The following is an 18981-nucleotide window of genomic DNA, read 5'->3' as shown; positions in this document are numbered from 1 at the left end:
ATTCGTTTTGCTGTTCCCGATTGCTCCTTTATTATCTGATACTGATCAAAACTGGAGTTTTGATCGAACACTTGCAGCGAGCGCGGCAGTGCCTCAAGAACCGCTCAGCCCGCACTGCCTCGCTCGGCCACCAGGTGTCGCTGCGCCCGGTCCGGCCGCGCTGCCCCCGCCGCGGAGTTCGTCCTCTGTCCATTGTGGGCACATTTATTTATTTTAACTTACTAATTGCTTTGTGTCCAGGAAGAGTTGCAATTCCGTGATACTGCCCACGCATCCTGCACTGCCACAGGCTATACGAGCACTCAGTAAGACATAACAATAGACAGAAGTACTGGCCCGGGCACTCTGCACACACAAACCTCTGCCGAGCGTCTCCATATCCTTCCAGGACCTGTCACAAATCAGAAATGACTGCTCCTGCCAGCTCTCTCCATAACCTCTGCCCAGCGCCTGGAACCAGGCAGTCCTAAACATATTTTTTCTCTGTCTGAGTTAGATGCACACATAAGGGTGGAAAGATGAGGTTCCTGTCCTTCTTCACGCTGCCAAACCCAACACATACATCACTGACTGCAAGAGAAGACAGATGGAGCAAACAGTGGATTGGAATCTTTTATTCAGTAATCAGTCCTGCTGTGTGGGTAACATCTTAGCAACTGGAACCCAAGTATGCAAAAATACTGAGTTTTCACAGTGAAAAACCAGACAGTATAAAATATTCCAGTATTGCCTTTTAGAACCATTATTGAAATAAGACCTCTGTTTCAAAGGCAACGTGCTTATTTATTGTTTGTTTTCTATGCTTAACCCCTCCCCCCAAAACACTTATTCAGACAGTTACCCTCCTCAGCCCCGCGTTACCCGCACGTGCAGTGGGGCAAGAAACACTTCACAAAATCCCTTCCTGATTTCCAAATGCTCATTGAAGAACGTCCTCCCAGCGGTGCCAGGCTCCAGGAAGACGCAGGTGATGGGAACACGGAGCTGTCCTGGTGCTACTGCACTGGGGCCAGAGGCTCCGTCTCCCGGAGGAGCCAGCGCAGAGCCTCGTGCCGGCCTTGCCTCTCCAGCTCTGCTCCCACCACGTCCCTGCACTTCTGGTGGTACTCGTTCACCCAGTTCCGCTGCAGAAACGGAGGGGCAGGACATTCAGCATGAGCACAGAGGAGAGTTCGTGACCTTACAAGTTATGTACAGCCAAAAACATTTGTAAGCCCTTGTGCTCTTTGGGTCTGAGCTGTTAGGCTGGGCTGGGATCCTGTCCTGAAGAGACACATCTCTATTATGTGGAAGTGACTTGTACATTTGAGGGTAGGAACTGAAGGAATTCGTCCTGGGCTTTCAGAGGAGCCAAGGGTCAATTCAGCTGACAAGTAAAGTCTCTGCAAATCACTGCCTCCAGCAAGTCTGAATAGCTACCTTGGCACAGTTTAATAAATGGCTTTGCAAAATTGTGACTGGACAATGCACTCCTGGGGCACAAGCTGCTCTATTGATCTGAACAGGTAACCCTAGGGCAGATCTTGGTACCCTTCACAGCCCTATTCAGCAAATGGAAATGCAAAAAGGATGATGTGCTGAGGTAAAATAAGGAGTATAGTAGAAAAACAGGATGAAATATGCCATGGAGAAGGTAGTGGGAGACTTAAACAGAAAGCTTAGAGTATGAAGCTGTTCAGGAAATAAATGCTGCTAAGCAGGTATCAGAGAAGGCTGCTCAGAGTTCATGTGTACTGAGCAAAGGGGTGTGCCTGAATGGGACTGGTCACAAGCAGATGCAGACAATGAGACAGGACAGTCATCACTGTTGTCCTTGGGGAGACAGCATGGTAAGACAGACGATTGCCAGAAGCAAATCAAGGCAGGAATAGGAAAGAGATGATAGCAGCAAGTATCATATTAAGGGAACTACCAAAACAACATTAATTGGTGGGATCCTCACTGTCTTCATCGTATAAAATAGATTGGAAGGATGTCTGAAAAGCTGGTTTAGTTCACTCCCCCACTTCAAAGTGGGTCAAGCTTAAAAATAAGTCAGAGTGCTCAGGATTGCTCTCTGGATCTATGAAATGGAACAATGGCTGTTGTGGCCAGTGGTTCGAGCAAACAGAACAAAATAAGCTGGTTCTAGTGCAAAGAAGGCAATGCAAACCTGTTTTACTTACCTCCTTTTCTGTCAGCAAATTAACATCAATCATTTTTGTCTGGATTGGAACCAGGGTTAAGGGTTCAAAGGTCAGGCTGCCTCTGTTTTTGAAATTGTACTGCAGCAGAAAGACAGAGATTGTACAGTTTTAGAAACAGCTCCACCCTGATCACACTTACTCCTTGGTTATGTCATCACTACAGAATAACCAAGGTAACATTCAGATGAGAGGGTAGCAACTTACAGCATTTTTCTTAAAGCTCAAACAAAGAATCTTTATATAAACCTTAGTTACTTCTTTTAATGGTTCCTTTCTAAAGGTGAAAATTGTACAGGACTTCAGCTTGATGACTACATGATCATTTTCAGTCTGGTATTTCTAAAAGCATAACCCAGCCAGACTGGCAACTATAATGTCAAAATCTGCCTGTAGTTTTGTTTCTACTGCACTGACAGCTCCCTACCACAGAGGAAAATCCCAACATGAGATCAACCAGTTCTACAGCAATAACTCCAACGAATAAAGTTGCTTCAACACACAGACAGAAAACAATTTAGAACAACTCTCACACACACATTTCAACCTATAGAAACTCTGCAGAAGCAAAACTGCCTTTTGTGCTCCCATTATCAGGGGAGACTTAGAACCAGTGTTCATCAATAAGGGGTTTTGGAGACCAGGAATCTTGAGTAGGACTTAACTGTCTGCAGCATAGCCCCACATCAAGTTCCAGTAATTTATAAGCAGCAAGTCATGGAGAAAGGTGCACTGTGAGCAGGTCATTCACCTTGGTTTCAGCAGGGATGACAAGGACAACGTTTTCTATTCGGATCCCAAAGGACCCATCTTCATAATAGCCAGGCTCTGCAGAAACAGACAGTAATTAACTAAGCCACATTGCTGCAATCTGCAAGTACTTATCCCCTATGGCCAAGCTTCCCCTCTATGTCTCTAGTCCACTGAAGTCACTAAGCAATCTTGACATCAGGCAACCACAGAGGCAAATTTCTGACGCTACTAAATCTGCACAGAAGCCCCGAGCAAGGTGACAGCAGAAGTTCTCAAAGAGAGAAGAAACAAGACAGACAGCCCTCAAGCTTCAGAATCTCCTTGGAATTCAAGAAAGCACAGAACACTTGTGTTCAAATATCAGAAACTCTGAAAATATTAATGTCTTCATGAGCAGGTAACCCCTTCCTCAAAACACTCTTTTAGAGACTGTTTCCCTGACTTCCTGAGAGGACTTTGCAGCCCTGAAGGAATGTAAGTCTCTCAGCAAACCCCAGCAGGCTGTTAATTTACTACTGGAAGAATAAGGCATGCAAAGATTTAACAGCTGCCTCAAATAGCCCATAGCAAAGACAGGATTAGCTCCTGAAAGCTTGGTGTCCACCTTGTACTGCAGCCAGTTCTTCCAGAGTATGCCAGAGCCAGCTGGTCAGCACAGCTCTTCTGAGGCTGTGCTGCAGGGAGCAGTCCTGCAGCACCCCACTGCAAAGGTGCTTCATGGAAGGTGAAAAGCTGATGTGAGGGTCTTTACCTAGACAGCTTAAATGACAACTAAACCAGCAAGCTGAGGAGGCAGGCCCAGAGCTTTTGATCCAGCCTTTCCATCAGTCACATTTATTCCCTCTGCATCTTGAAGAGCTTGGTCCCTCCCCAGTGACCAGAGAGAATCACCAGTGCTAAATACCATCAGAGACAATCATGCCAGCCTCCAAGGGCTCATCTGCAAAGGTTTTGTAGCTAATGCCACAAGGACCCTCGTGCACGTTTAGGAAAGAGCCAACTCCATGTCCTGTCCCGTGCAGGTAATCCAGGCCACAGTCCCACAAGGCAGAGCGGGCAAAGGAGTCTAGAAGGTGACCTGCAGACAGACAGGGAGAAAATTCAATCAAGTCAGGCTCCCTCAGAGACACTGAGAACCATGCTGAAGGTTCAAACCTGGAAAACATGCAAAAAAAAAGCCGCAAAAAAAAGAAATCTACCACCACCCCCTCAAAAAGCCTCATCACCCACAAACAAATCAAGTCATTGGATGGCTAGAAGTTACAGGGCAGATTTGTCAATTCTGACATTCAGTCCCTTTCTCAGGTGAAGAGCTCTTCTCTCTTCCATTACACAGGTCTTCAAGAGATGGTTGTAACAGTAACATTGCAGTGCTGCTTGTTCTACTGACATTTTCAGGAAAGAATCTAATGGTTAAAAGTCCCACAGAGAATTCAGTACCCGTCTTAAAAGGAGCTGCACTTATTGAACTGAAAATAGGAGACCTGCCAATTGTGTTTGGCAGACTAATCCAGGCTTTTTTGCCTGGAAGGCCACTCATTTCACACAGTTTCAACCAGGGGGCACAGAATTTCTGTTGCCTGCATGTGGCACCAAGCCCATGCATCCGAATTCAGATACCCTTCAGTTTCAGTTTGGGTTTTTCATAGCACTGTGCTGTTGCTTTTACCTTACCTACCCAAGAATGCAAATTTGAAGAAATCTCTAAAAAGAGCTGGTTTTGTATAAGGTGTGACCAGGGAGAAAATATCATCCAGAGTGGATGATATGTCACTACTTCTCCTGCACAAAATAATAACTCCTTTGTGTGTCATATTCCCATATATTTTCCCACTGATACAAGAGATTCCACAGTAATTGGAAGAGAATTAGCCAGTCCTTGTGAAGCTGGAGAGTGACCTCTCACTTTGATAGGGCCATTAGTAAAGAATAAAGACAACCTCCAAGCACATGTGTTAGAGCACCACTGAGTGATGAAAGTCACTATCACCCTAGAAACAGAGCGCTTACAAAATCCTTCAGACTGCCTGCCTCAGAATTTTCAGCACTGGTTGATGCTGAGACAAAAGGCATCAGTAATCCAGAATCCAAAGTCATGTGATGGAAACAGACAGTACAACATCTGCCTGGTCTGCCTATCTGTCAATCATAACATTGTTATCAGACCACTTAATGGTTCTTCAGAGGTCAAAACACTCCAACTCACCAACCCACCTTTGGTTCCATTTGGGAAGATGGCAGCACTGACAGCTATATGTCCCTTCAGGACATATGTGAAGCATTCCTGTCAAAGAAATGTGTGCCATAAGTAAAGAGGGAAAGGAAAAGCTTCGTATTCCCCAAGAAGGAAAAGAGAGGATGCATCTTGTAGCCAACTGCAAAGGATATGGAAAAACTTGCTCATGCTCTTGTGTGGCTGGTAATGCCAAAGCAAACCATGAGCAGAAGGAGTTTAGATCACTCTGAAGATCCCTCTCCAGTAACTACAGAGAGACTATCACAAACTCAGAGTGCAGGTTTAGCAGCAGCATTCCCCTGATCTACATGACTGATTCTCTTTGTGGCTGTACTTTTACTTCCTGGGCACACCTTACAGCTTATTTTTGTCACTAAGTGAACTTTAATAATGAAATTAGTTTTAGTTAAGACTAATAAAAAGTTTAAAAAGCAATTTAAAATAAACAAAATTACATTGCTAAATTTCGAACACAGACCTTTTCAGGTAAGTCTGAGACTGATTTTTTATATCATACACTAGGCACAATCTGACTGGAGCCTTGCATCACACACTGAGCTTTGCATTAAATTAGACCCCCCTGGCTCCCTTACTGGACAAACCAGTAATGTTTATCCTCAATCTGCTGATTTTCTTATTTCTTAGAGGAAACGTGTTATTTTGAGGATGAGAGCTGTGCATTTTAAGATAGAAAGGTGTCAGTTCTCTAGAACAGTTTATGTTTTGGAAGTCTGAAGTATGACAGTCTCCTTTTCAGTCCTTATCCAAATGCTGCCACATACTGGTAAATAAATGGTAACTCCATAGAGAACTTTGACTGCATAGCAATAGAGCACATTACAAATTTAAGCATCTCTAATAATAAGGGTCTGATCACAAACCACACTGTGATCCCAACTTACCTTTTCATAGGCTGATGGTGTGCCAAAATGCATTGTCCTGGTCACATCTGTTGTACCATCTCTTCAGAAGCAAAGATGCAGGAACCAAAGGGATGGGGGGAAAAGAAAGATCAAAATGAGAATGCACAGGAAACCCAGTCACACTGCAGCAAACCAACCAAGCTCATAAATGGATAAACTCATCTGCTCTGTGCTACACAAGGCTGATGATGTAACCGCTCCTAATCTCAAAAATTCCTGAACACAATGCCCCAGATGTAGCAATAATGGTTTACAATTCACACTGCTATCTTTCAATCACAAGCACCCCAAAGCTCTTCCCAAATTAGAATCTAAACTGCTCATAAAAACGATGCTAATTTGAGGTTTAGCAACAGGTACCTGTCCATTGAGAACAGGCCAAATTCAGCCTATTTGTATGGAAGGTGATTCACTAAAAGCTTTAAAACACACATTTGTGCAAAAATGACAGCTACCAGCTCAGAAAAGGGAAGTGTAAGGGGGGATAGTATCCCTTTCATCTTCAGAATGTCTTGTGCTAAGATTTCTGCAAATCATCCTGCATTTGGACAGGGGTTAATCTAATACATCAGAAACTGGCTCTAAGTTCCTTCTGCAAATAGCATTTTCAGCCTGCTGTCAAAAACACAGTGGCTCTTGAAATAACGAGTTCCCTTTGAAACTTGCTCCTGTCCCTGTGCTCTTCCCCAGCACACACAGGCTCTGGGCACAAAGAGCTCACGGTTTAACTTCTCAGCAGGGACAAGCAAAGCATCCCTGTCACAATGCTGTGGTAAGTGCCATTGATGTCCAGCTTACATTGTATCCAAAGGGCTGCTTTTCATAGTGGCACTAAGGAAATCGTTAATTAGGCCATCAGAGGGGAGGAAAAAAGATCTCCTTGTAAAAATCTTATCAAAGGATGTCTGTATGGTTCTTTTTCAAAGCTCTTCCTGACTGACATAACAAAAAGGCATAGCTCTAAAGACAAAGCCCATTTCAAAGGAGCAGCCAGGCTTGTCCTGCATCTTCCTGAACAAGCCACTTCTCATCTATTTACACTGGTTAAAAACATCACTTCTTTCATTTTCCATGGAGTCAAGAGTTCCACAGTAAAGGAACTGAGGCCACTGAATGGCACTGTCAAAACAGCATTGAGTGAGTTTTCAGACATGATTCCCTCCCAAAAACATACCCAAGAGGCCACTGGGATGAGGAACCCTGACTCTGAGTCTCTCTGAAAAGGCAGAGAGGGCAGTGCTGTCCTGCTTCTTCACCCCACCTTGTCCTGAGCTCAACATCAGTCAAATCTGCCCACAGGGCAGATCCTGGCAGGGTAGGTGCCTCACCCAGCTGTGCAGGCTACTGAGTAGGCAGCCCAAGGCTAAGCCAGGGCAGTCAGGCCTGCTCCCTGCTCCTGCAACTTAATACCAAAACCACCAGCTAAAGCACAGCTCCCATCACTGGGGATGGATGGGATTCAGATGGGAACTGTACTTTGACATCTTGTCCCTGACCCCAGCAAGGCCTGTCAGCAGCCCTGATCTGTCTACTCAAACCTCCACATTGCCTTGCTTGCCAAGGCAAATGTGAGCTGACCCTGCAGAGGTCATGGGGAAAGAACACCTGGCAGCTCAGCACCATTCATGCACTCACTTGTACTGTGCTCCTGAGTCCAGGAGGTAGATCTCGTTCACCGACAGCGTTCTGTTGGTCTCAGGAACTGGCCTGTGCAGTTAAACACAAAGGGTTTTGTTCCACAGTTTTAAGGTCTCCAGCCCACATCTGCAGTCCAGAAACCATATTAACTACAAGCTTGGATGTGCTGGCTCTGATTTCTTGTGGCAGTGATGGAAATCCCACACATGCTGAGCCAGGGATCATACTGAGGAGAGGATTTGTATACAGCAAATGGCACTACAGTACAGAGCTTTGCTGCTTCCAGCATAGCCCTCAACATCTGCTTCTGGATGTATTTCAGAACAGTTGTGGCACTTCATACTCATCCTTCCCAGACTTCCAGCCCCAAAATAGCCTTTTCCTATGGCCCTGAGCAAATCAGCATCATAATACATGCATGCTGCCAGCAGAGAAAGATCTTTACTTAGTAAGGAGTAAAGAAAGATAGCAAGCAACATCTCCCTGGAGTACTCTGTTGTGACTCCATGGGGAACTGAGACAGCTCGTTCCAACTATGTTTGCTGAAGGTTGAAAGGAGAAGCTGTGTTTCTCTTACTTGTAGTGAATGATGGCTCCATTTGGACCTGTGCTTGATATGGTAGCAAAACTCAATTCAACAAAGTCTTTCTGCTGACTGAAAGAAAAGATTGTGATCACTACAACACAAGTGAGAGGAGCATACCAAGCACCTAGGGCACCTGGAGGGCCCCATCCTCAATTTCACATCACCTCAGCCTTCCCCTTGGCCTTGAAAGCCACCAAGACAAGCAAATTTGGGTAGAAGAAATGTACAATTTGAAGCCCTCTTCTCCCAGCCAGCTGTTTTCCAGATCTACTCTTTCCTTAAAAGAAGAAAATTCACAACCCAAATCACCCAAGAATATATGTGCTGAACAATTTCTACTTTGTTCCTTATTTACTCAAAGGCATTTTAGAGGTCCTGCTGATGTACACATGGGAGTAACTCTCAAAATAAATGGTGCTCCTTCTCTATCAGAAGAGGAAGAAATCTGACTTTGAAATATACATTTCTCTGTGGTAAGGAAACAATTGCCTTGTATTTAAGTGTCCTAACCTGCAGTACTCCTCATTGCTATCTCAAAAGGAAAGTGGACAGGATCCAGTGGGCTGGGACTTTTATTTCCCAAGAGACCCAATTCTTCCCAACTCTTTCAAGTTTTCAAATAAATCCATTAGTAAAGTCCTCAGGTAAAATATATCTGCAAGTGAGATGCATTTCTAAAGAATAAAATAAAAACAATGGATAAAGAATGCCACCCAGAAAACCTCCTCAGAATAGATTTACTTTTTACCTGCGGAACTCCTCTGCTTTGTCTGCAGCAACTATTTCTGTTACTGTTCCCTTTGGGACCTGGTGGACAAGAACATGGGCTGGATTAGTGCAAACAAGCAAAGAAAACCCTAAATGCTTAAACACTGGGTCTTGTCTGTGCCTTATGAAACCCTGGAAGTGGCTTCTTTCCAGGTTTTCTGTCCTCATTCCTCAGTAATGACAAACACAAACCCAGCAACATTGTGCAGGGCATTTGAGAAGAAGGAAGTGGAGATGGTCACAGCAGGACTGCTGAACCCTGACTAGGGAGCAGTTAGTGCAGTACTAACTTCACTGAGATGTGCACAGGCAACATCTCACAAGGCAACATCTCTTCACAGTCAGGTGACACTAAGCTTAAATAGTTCTCTTTAACAGCCCATGCTGTTAGAAATTTTATGCTGTTAAATCAGGAATGGAAACAGTTGCAGAAAAAACAAAGCGTGTTAAATTTTACTTTAGGCATTTGATAAATTCAAACCTGTGACCCAGCTTCCCCTGGACTGGAAAACAAGTGAAGCAAGGCAAGAGCTAGGTTTCATAACCCCTGAGGCTGACTTCTTGAGGTACTCAGACATGTAAAAAGGCACCTTCTGGAAGTCATCAAGCCTTCTCCTTAAATAAAGGCAATAGACTCAGACATGCAGTGGCACGGCTTAGTAAGTTGCTGTGTAACACCTGGCACTCTGCACATCCACTGAGTACTTCTAACCCAGTGAATACACAAATAATTTGTTTTTATCCCATTTCCACTGCATCTCCCATTCATAAATGCCAAATTTGTTCATACTGGCAGACAACACTGATTATCATGAGAATAACTCCAAAGTATTGTATGAAGCTGAGTATTATTTCATGATTTACACTACCAAATTATTTCATGATTTACACTACAAGACAGCATTAACACTACACTAAGCCTGCTCAGGTAATTTCTCACTTGTCTGTATAAAATGAATGGGAGAATATTTAAAAAAAAAAAAAATTCAGCCTTGGACAAAAGCATGTTTGAAATCCTCACAAAAAAACCCAAACCACCAGATAAACCCCCAACTGTTTCCCCACTTTTAGTAAAGGCATTATAAAGACTAACAACAAAGTTTATGCTAATGAATAATTTTACACAGCAATAGAACCTTCAAGTTAAAAAAAAGTTATACAATACCTCTTTTTCCAGCCAGTTAAAGAGCTCACACAGGGCAACAGCATCTTTAATCTGTGTTAAAATAGGCACAAGAAAAGGCAATTGAGAAGGAGAAGATTTATCAAGCCTCAGTATGAACAGGTTTTGATGCAAAAGCATTCAACCTGTAAGTTTCAGAAACACAAACTAAGAGATAATCCAAGAGGTATTTTCAGGTTTTGCACCATGTAATTATTACATATTATAATATGAACACTGGAAATTTACCTGGAGAGCTAAAAGAATGTTAATAATTACTGCTGGGACATATCTTACTGTGTGAAGTCTGGCTTTACCCCATACATCACTTTCAAGACTATTTTCCTTTAGCAGCCAAGATCTTGCATCTCAGATGGCAGAAGGCAACCACACGACACATCTGGTGATGTGACAGGGGAACGTGTCCTTTGGGCACACAGCCACCACACAGTCTCTGTCACACAGCTTCTGGCTCTCTTGCCTTATGACCCCCATTTTTGTTCCTTTTTTTTCTGCGTGCTTGCAGCATGTTGGGGCAAGAAGCAGGAGATGTGTACAAGAACAAGGCACAATTTTTTCCTCAGGTGGCAGGTGACAAAGTGTCTCTTCTCAGTACAACTATTTTTACTTCCCTTTAACTAATAGAGAGAGAAAAGCATTGAAATAGAAAGTACCCAAAAAGCTGAAGAAAATATGGGACAAGCCCAAAACTGTCAGCCCTGCTTCAACTGGCACATTTCTCTTATTGTGAAAACTGCTGCTTGAAAACTAACAGGAGATAAACAAGAGAAAAGTTCAGCCCCACCATGAACCTGTCTCACAGGCACATTGCTTGCTTGAAAATATGAAGCTTCCTGGAAAATCAGCCTCATTTTCAGTGTCATGATGGCAAGACTAAGAGAGTGCTTTGAGGACACTGGCTGCTTCTGAACATCTTGGCCTGATCTTTGCACCATGTGTCGAAGAATTTCTGTGTGTTATTTAGGCTGTGTTTATTCAAGTGATAACAATTTAAAGACTCCACTGACAAAGACAACAGAACTAGCAAAGGGGAAACAACATCCCTTTAAGGGCCCACACTGCAAAAAACATTTCTCAAGTCTGCACAGTCTTCCCACAGAGCAAAGCTGTTTCCTCACACTATTGCAAATGTTGTTCTTCAAGGGAATGCAAAACAAGCAAAAAACCTGCTTCAACAGCAGTAGATGTCTGACAGAAGACCTTTTTTATCCTGCCATCCAAATTCTTATTTGCTTTTTATCCAAAACATTAAAACTGAAAGGAAAATGTTACTTCTTTCCCTTAAAGTAAAGCAAACCTGTTGCCATGTGCAAGGAGACACTCAAGGCTTCACTTACATGTGCTCTTCTCATGCCTTCTGTTTCTGCTGCATTCTTCACAGCTTTTGCAATGCAGATGGGGGTATATGGGGTGAGGTATCGGTAAGCCTGCAGCAGAAGGACAGGGATTACTTGTGGATTAGTCAGACTACATAATCCTACAGATTTAATAACTCAGCCTGGCCACAATTTGTACTTTGGCAGCCTCTCTCAACCTTCAGCACTGTGAGATGCTGGTTGCCAACAGTCAGCTAAGTGCACTGGGGAACAGAGAGGAGAAACAGTCCCTGACTGAAAGAAGAACAGCCATAGGGAAATCCAAAGAACTAAACAACAGCTTGTCAAGCAGGGTGAAGACCTGCATATCCTAAATACCATATATCTATATCAATGTGCTACAGATTCCTGTTGCTGATGGACACTGAAGGCCCAGAGGCCAATGAGAAACACTAATCCCTGATGCTATGGTAGAACTTAGGCTGTGGAAATGACCTAAAAGACACCTTGATTTGTTACCTGACAGCCACCCTCAAGTAGCAGGGAGCAAAGGTACCCAGCCCAGGTACCAAATACTGAGCACCACCACTGCTAATGATCAGCAGCTCTGACAAACACATCAAGAACTGAGGAAACATGAAAGGCCCTTGCAAAGCTCAGCTTTACACGCTGCCAGTTTTGAAAGGAGCTTACACCAGTGGTTTGAGACAAAGCTCTCCTGTGCTTGGATGGGGTGACCCTGCATTAACAACTAGTAACTGATCCCTTACTACTGCACACTTCCCCAAACACCAGCTGTCCTTAGATTAGCAGGAATGCTTGGCTGGTTTCAGCACATCTTCAGAAATTCACCAGCTGAGGTGACTTGCCCAAATCTCATCACACTTGGCATCAGAAAAAGAACCAAGTATTTTGCCCAGTTCTCTGCCCTACCCATTATATATCAGGAGATGGGATGACACCTACAGAAGCACAGCCCAAGCAACATGTTGTTTCCTACTTTAAATGCATCAGCATTATATACAAATATATCACTCAAATTCAAGGAAAGGCCCAGTAGATCCTCTGCAAAGACTGAATTCACATAAATCCTACAGGCTTACAATTCCCAAATTCTTAAAAACAGCAAAACAACTACACTACATAATGCAGAAACTAAATTACAGAAGAAGTCACAAGAAAGTCAGAAAAGTCCTTTTATCAGTCAGAATAAACAGTCAGATTCTTAGTTTGGCTTGGCCTTTATAGATACTGGTAAGTACTATCAATCTTCTGTGAAAAGTATATTTACAGGCAGCTATAAACAAATCTGTAAAGGGTTTGCAGATCTGTGTTTAATAATGGAATGGATTTTTGCCAGTGTCAATATTTGGCTCTGATGGAGACAGACAGTAGATGGACTTCCAGTACTGGTGTTCTTCACACCAGCTGAGCAACTGGCCTAGAGTGCTTTGAAGTGGTGGAGAGCCAGGGAGGAACTAGAAAAACTCTGGCTCTTTCAGTGACTCTCTAAGTGGCTTTTAATCAAGACATTTCAGTCCTCCTTTCCTGCTTTCTATTGCACAGAGCTCCTTGAGGCAGGGACTCTCCCCATTGCACACAGGGCATGCAGCACTGTAATGACTCAGAACCAGCCAAAACTTCCAGTGCTCACAGAATAATGTCACTCCAACTCATTATATTCCTTTCTCTAGGTCAGACCTTCTGTACTTCTCCATATGGATACTGTACATAAATCAACTACAGCAGCTTACCCAAACTGGGGATAGACCACTGACTGCAACTACAGCAAGGGGCTTTCTACTCTGAAGTCAAAAGAACAACAATTTATTCTGAATGCTCCATAGACACTATGCTGTCAGTATTCTGTATTAGGAGGCCTAGAAATAGACTGATGGTGTCTGAATATTTAACCCTGGACAGAGACAAAAACCTGTGTATTTACTCACAGTGTCTGTTAGTTACTAGACATCACTATAAACTGGATGGTATTCCAGAGAATGTGATCTCTAGCAAACAAGAGATGTACACAAGATGCATGGAAACCAGCTCATTTGTCCACAGTTGCTGTGTCCTTCCTTCCCCAGGTATCTTTCATGGCTACTAGAATATTAGTTGGACAGAGAAAGTCCCAGACAGCAAGTTCAAAAGGATAGCAAGATACAGCATGTATGGCTGTGCAGAAATTATTCTGATGCTACAACTGTCCCTCAGCAGATGCACTAAGTGCATGGACAACCAGTGCCTGCAGGTTATCTGTGTCCTCACAAGATTCCCTGCTACAACAACTGTCATCTTCTCCCTCCTGCCTTCAGTAAAGGACATCACATATTGCCTGATATCCTCAAGCCACTGAACTAAATAAAGGCAACCACCCTCAGACACTCAAATCAAGCCAAATGCACTCTCCCACAAGTCCTGCTTAACTTTCCTGCTTCAATTTCTGCAAGTTCCCAGGTCTTGCTGCTCACCCACATGAGGCTGATGCTCCACCCATGGGCAGAATGACCTGAGTTCACCCTGCTGACTCTTCCCTCCCCTCTCTCACTGAACTTGTTTTATCTTAAGCTGACAATTCTTTGGATAAATCGGCTTAGCGAGTTGGAAGGGCAGCTCCAGCAGGAGCAACCCCAGAATTAACAACTCCTCAATACCTCAGCATGGCTGGGTCCCTTCTGCACAAGCTCCAGCCTGCATTGGGTTTTGCAGAGGGGAAACTGAGGCCAGCTGCCCTCATTAACACCCTTGCTAACCACAATGAGCAGAGAAGAGAAAAGCATTTTCCCCTGCTAGGGCCACTGACCTTGGGAATGGCCTCAGTCAGAGCATAGCTGGCTTTGTCACTGAGCCACACTTTCTCCTTGGGTGAGAGGCCTGCACCAACAGCCTGCAGCTCCGACAGGATAGATCCATAGGGCAGCACCTGGATTTTGAACTCAGGTTCCAGGGTGGAGTCAAGCTGTAAGTGCTCTCTCACAGCTGGGTCCATCATCCTGTCACCATCAATGAAGAGCCTGAGAAACAAATTGGAGAGATCAAATAGGTGAGACAACATCTAACAGTGGCTGGAATAAAGGAGGGAAGGAAAAACCATTCTGGCAACATTTCAGGGAGAAAGGAAATAATGAATTATGCACTCTACTTTGTCCTATGTCATTTTAACCACCAGCTTTAACACAGTTAAAATCACAGTTTAAATCCCAGCTTGAAATTAAGATGTGCCACCCCAATGAGAGGGAGGAGCTGATAGCATTTCTATTTGTATGACATAGTCAAAATGGCTACATCCCATCACTGTGCTTGAAACAGGAAAGTAACAGAGGCAAGTAACAGCCTCTCTCTAACTTTTAAGGGCACCATCTGGAAAGAGAAAAGCTACTGTAGTTCTAAGTATCACATTGCTCTCACTTTCACCAAGTTGAAAAGTTCAGCTCAACCTTCACACAGCCTGTACTCACCCACCCAGCTAGGTTTTACCTTAGATGGATCTAGGTAGCAGCTTACAGATGCCTCCAAAGGAACTGTGCTTGCTGAGGCTCAATATATGGGGCAGTCACAGGAAAGAAGCCTTCTGTTATAAGCCCTGAAACTTTCCTGCACTGTCCCTGCAGTTTTGAAGTGACTCAGCAATAAGACTTTTCCCTAAAGTTTGTAATGTCCAGGCCAGCCACATTTCACCCAGAGCTCCAAAGGCCCTGCACATTATCTCAGGGTGACAGACAGAGGACTCTGCCATCATGCCCAAGGTCACCCAGCAAGCCAGCCAAGGTGCTGAGGAGTGCAGCAGAGCTCTTGGCTGCCTCTCTAGCCCTGATCAGGGGAGGAGGGTAATGAGTGTTGGAGACAAAAGAGCTCAGGAAGGACACTAAAGTACCAAGCATAGGTGGTTTTGAAAAGACAAATACTTGGCTAGAACAGCTCTCCCCCAGAAAAATGGATCTTGGGGAAGGGAATACAAGCACCTGATTGTGTTCATTCCTATGACGGCATATGCAAAAAACACAGGATTGTACTCGACATCAGAGCCTCGGAGGTTGAAAAGCCCTGAAAAATAAGAACGCCAAGAATCACAGTCCTGGTTCATCTTCTGCAACATCAGAGAAAGCCAAAAATAATCTCACAAAAACACAGGCAAGCAATGAGACATCGTGGGTGCAGGCTGTGAGTCCAGCTCCCACCCAGCTGTCCCACAGCCTGCTTCATTCCTGGCAATCCCAAATTTGTGCCAGGAGATGGCACCAGAACCACAGCATGAACACTCCCGGGTGTTTAAACTGGTGTTTAACTTCTAAAGGAGGCCTGGCTTAGAAAAAAGCAGGTACAGGCAACGAAAGACAAGGACACGAGTACCAAAGGTAGGGTCTGCCCTTTCTGGTCCGTGCAATGCAATAAAAGCTCACTTTGTAACAGCCAGAAAACTTCAAGGTTACAAACTATCATTTCATTCCAATCCTTTTGACATTTGAGGTAAGAGGAAAACACAATAGGCAAGACTACAATACCTCAAAAAGGCCTCTCATTTGGGCCCCTCCAATATCTCAGATTCAGACTGTACAGTCTTAGCTATTTTTCACAAAGATTTTGTCCCACACAACTCCGGGCAAAGTCAAGAGGAGAAGTGGATATCCAGCATCTCTAAAATCCTGATTTTAGGGTCAAATAAAAACTCCAGGGTATCCAATTAGCTGAAATAAGTTACTCAAGCCAATAAGGCCAGCCAGCAGGACAGCTGGGAAAAGAACCAACATGTCCTAAATTACAACCCAGCACTGTATTCATCGAACTGTGCAAATTCTGCCATGAAAGTAAAAATAGAGCTTAATTCTCTCCAGGGAAGCAGCAGGTCACTTGAATGCAGGAAAGAGACACAAAGAACTTTTTAGTGCATGGGTACAAACTTCCTCGCTCAGCCAACTCCCAATGCAGTAAGAAGGCAACAATCTCCTTTGTGGCTCTTTTTCTGTCCCCAGAAACTTGCCTGGAGTTTAACACAGTGAACTGAATTAGATAAAATTAAAACAACTTCTCCCCTTCCCCCTGTAGGATAAGAAATCAACCAGGCACCCGAAAATGAGCTGCTCTCGTGGCCTTCTCTGGTTCATCTTAACACACTTGATTCATAACCAAGCTTCACTTTGCTGGAGACATTTAATCTGAAACCACCTCAGGGCACCAATTTATCATTAATTTAATTGGAGATGCGCCTGAAAAGGTAAGACATACAATCTCTGCTCATGCAGGCCTCCCCAGGGAGGAGTCATATTCACTACTCTCAGAAGTAGTTCTTTCACAAAAAAAGCTCTTTGCTCAGTGTCCCAGATCCAGAACAGCCCAGGGACCTCATCAGGTTGGCTTCACCCAGTGCCAGGGACATTGTGCTGGCAGTGCTGGAGTGAGGAAAACAGCACCCCCATTTCTACCTTTCCAGATCAGACACGGGGCCCAGGCTGAGCAGCACTCGCACCCTGCCAGTGTTACATTCCCCCTACAGCAGTGTGTGCACTGATGATTTCTGCAAAAAGGACACACAGTCCTAGGAACAGCAGTTCTGGGGAAATCACTGCTGTTTCTGGCCATTCTCCCTTCCTACACACTGGGCTGGGAGCCAGGGTGTAGAGACCCAGCCATCCTGGGGCCCCAAACACAGAGGGGACTCTAGTGAGACCCTGGGTTGAAATGATCTGGAAAAACAAGTTGAGCCCTGACATACTTCTTTTAACCAAAGCAGTGGCTGAACACTGGAGAGGTAGAGACTGACTTAAGAAGTTGTGACAATTAGGAAGATTACTGTGAATGTGGTGTACCCCACCCTTGCTTTATGTATACAAAGCCACATGTTGCACTGCTTTGTTTATAGCCCAGACTCCACAGCAGAAAACAGTCTCCATTTTTCCAATGGGTGAGGCAGCATCAGGATATTTAACAGCCAGAAAATCTCACAGGTCTTTTTCTTTCCATCACACTGCCTCAGGCTTTGTGACCTTCTCCCTTTGTCTGGGCTGTTTTTCAAAGGTGGTGATTTGCTGCATTTCCTGGGCCAAAACTGTACTCAGGAGCTGCACTGGTGTAATGAGGCATTGTGCAGAAATACAGGCTTGCTGTTTTTAACTTGTTACCACTGCTGCACTTGCTAGGAAGTTAATTCATGTCTAACAAACATGCTTTCACAAGGGCCTCTCACCCTGGCATGATTCTTCCTTTCCAAGGCAGGAAGAACATTTATTTTGTAGAAAGAACTGAGAAAAGAGATGCAAAGACTTACATGCTACTTCATCCAAGGCTGTTACCACAAACCACATCACTTTCCTCTCAGCCATTTTTGAACGGAGGGCTACAATTTTGTCTCTCCAGCTGACCCCTGCAAAACACAACAGGAAAAGCTACAGTCTCTAACTTTGTTGGGGATGATGATGTAAACACAGACCAACATATCATACTTGTGCTCCTCACTCCTTTCTAATAAGTGATATGAACTGTCTCAAATGAGCTGCCTTCTAGATGCCCGTGGATTTGTTCTGAAGTCATCCAACTTCTAGAAAATGGTTATTTGAAGTTTTGAGGACAGAGGGGTCATTAGCTAAGGTTTGATCACCTTCTTCACCTATTCACAGTGACCACATTGTGCTGTGGTACTGTTTACCTCTCCTCTGTAAGAGAGGAGCAAAAGGGGGATATAGGGCAATAGGAACAACCTATATCTATTGGGAGTTCAGCTCCTCACCTGTATAACTCAGGTCAAGTGTGATGAGAGGCTTGCAGGGGCGTTGAGGGCAATCTGTCCAGATTGTATCAATCAGGTTTTCTTTGACAGGCACAAGGTCATGGCCAGCACTTCTCAAGACTTTGGACATTCTCTTCCACTGGTCTGCCAAAGGGAATAAAGTCAAGAGTGGGGGCTTTAAGGAACACACATATGTTCAACAACAGCTCTCTTCACAAAGGTCAAACTCAAAATTCAGTCTTCTCCTTTCCTTCCAGCCTCTTTTTCTTCCCATTTCCTTAAAAAAGGCAGCAAAATCTACTGCAGTTACAGTTCCACAAACATGCCACAGAAGCCAGTGGCAGGTACTGAAGCCTCATTCTTGAGCTGAAGAAGAACTGCTCCACCTGGGAGACAGAAGTCTCTGGAAGAAGCACAGCGAGCTTCTTCCAGCAGAAGAAGCCCTAAGGTTGTCCTCTCCCTCAGTGCAGAACCATGCTAGATCTAAGCTAGACAAGATAAGAGTCACTTCCACACAGCCACAAGACAGGTCCTTAATCCATCTGAACAAGCAAGTATCTCTCCTTGCCTCCAGTGACCTTTGCATTGTGCCTCATGTTCTGAAGCATGAATAGATGGCTACTCTGATATAAATGATATCTCTCCCTGTGTTTCCTACAGGGAAGGCTGCAGAG

General features: G+C 44.2%; 1 protein-coding gene across 3 annotated transcripts in view; it reads right to left on the bottom strand.

Annotated features, from left to right (window-relative positions):
- Positions 1-598: 598 nt before the first annotated feature.
- XPNPEP1 (X-prolyl aminopeptidase 1) overlaps positions 599-18981 on the bottom strand; it is a 30920-nt gene continuing 12537 nt past the window's right edge. For all 3 annotated transcript variants that reach the window (XM_077182896.1, XM_077182899.1, XM_077182898.1), the window contains 15 exons: positions 18308-18451; positions 17849-17944; positions 15549-15630; positions 14390-14600; positions 11608-11697; positions 10253-10303; positions 9068-9126; positions 8311-8388; positions 7731-7802; positions 6075-6135; positions 5151-5220; positions 3841-4014; positions 2935-3011; positions 2166-2264; positions 599-1124 (listed from right to left, as the gene is read on the bottom strand). In XM_077182896.1, coding sequence (XP_077039011.1) covers positions 996-1124; positions 2166-2264; positions 2935-3011; positions 3841-4014; positions 5151-5220; positions 6075-6135; positions 7731-7802; positions 8311-8388; positions 9068-9126; positions 10253-10303; positions 11608-11697; positions 14390-14600; positions 15549-15630; positions 17849-17944; positions 18308-18451 — 1493 coding nt within the window. In that variant the 3' untranslated portion in view covers positions 599-995. The remainder of the gene's footprint in view (positions 1125-2165; positions 2265-2934; positions 3012-3840; positions 4015-5150; positions 5221-6074; positions 6136-7730; positions 7803-8310; positions 8389-9067; positions 9127-10252; positions 10304-11607; positions 11698-14389; positions 14601-15548; positions 15631-17848; positions 17945-18307; positions 18452-18981) is intronic.

Source organism: Agelaius phoeniceus, chromosome 9, assembly GCF_051311805.1.
Source record: "Agelaius phoeniceus isolate bAgePho1 chromosome 9, bAgePho1.hap1, whole genome shotgun sequence".
Classification (NCBI taxonomy): Eukaryota; Metazoa; Chordata; class Aves; order Passeriformes; family Icteridae; genus Agelaius; species Agelaius phoeniceus.
The sequence above is the reverse complement of the archived record's forward strand: the minus strand, read 5'-3'. Positions and strand labels throughout refer to the sequence as shown.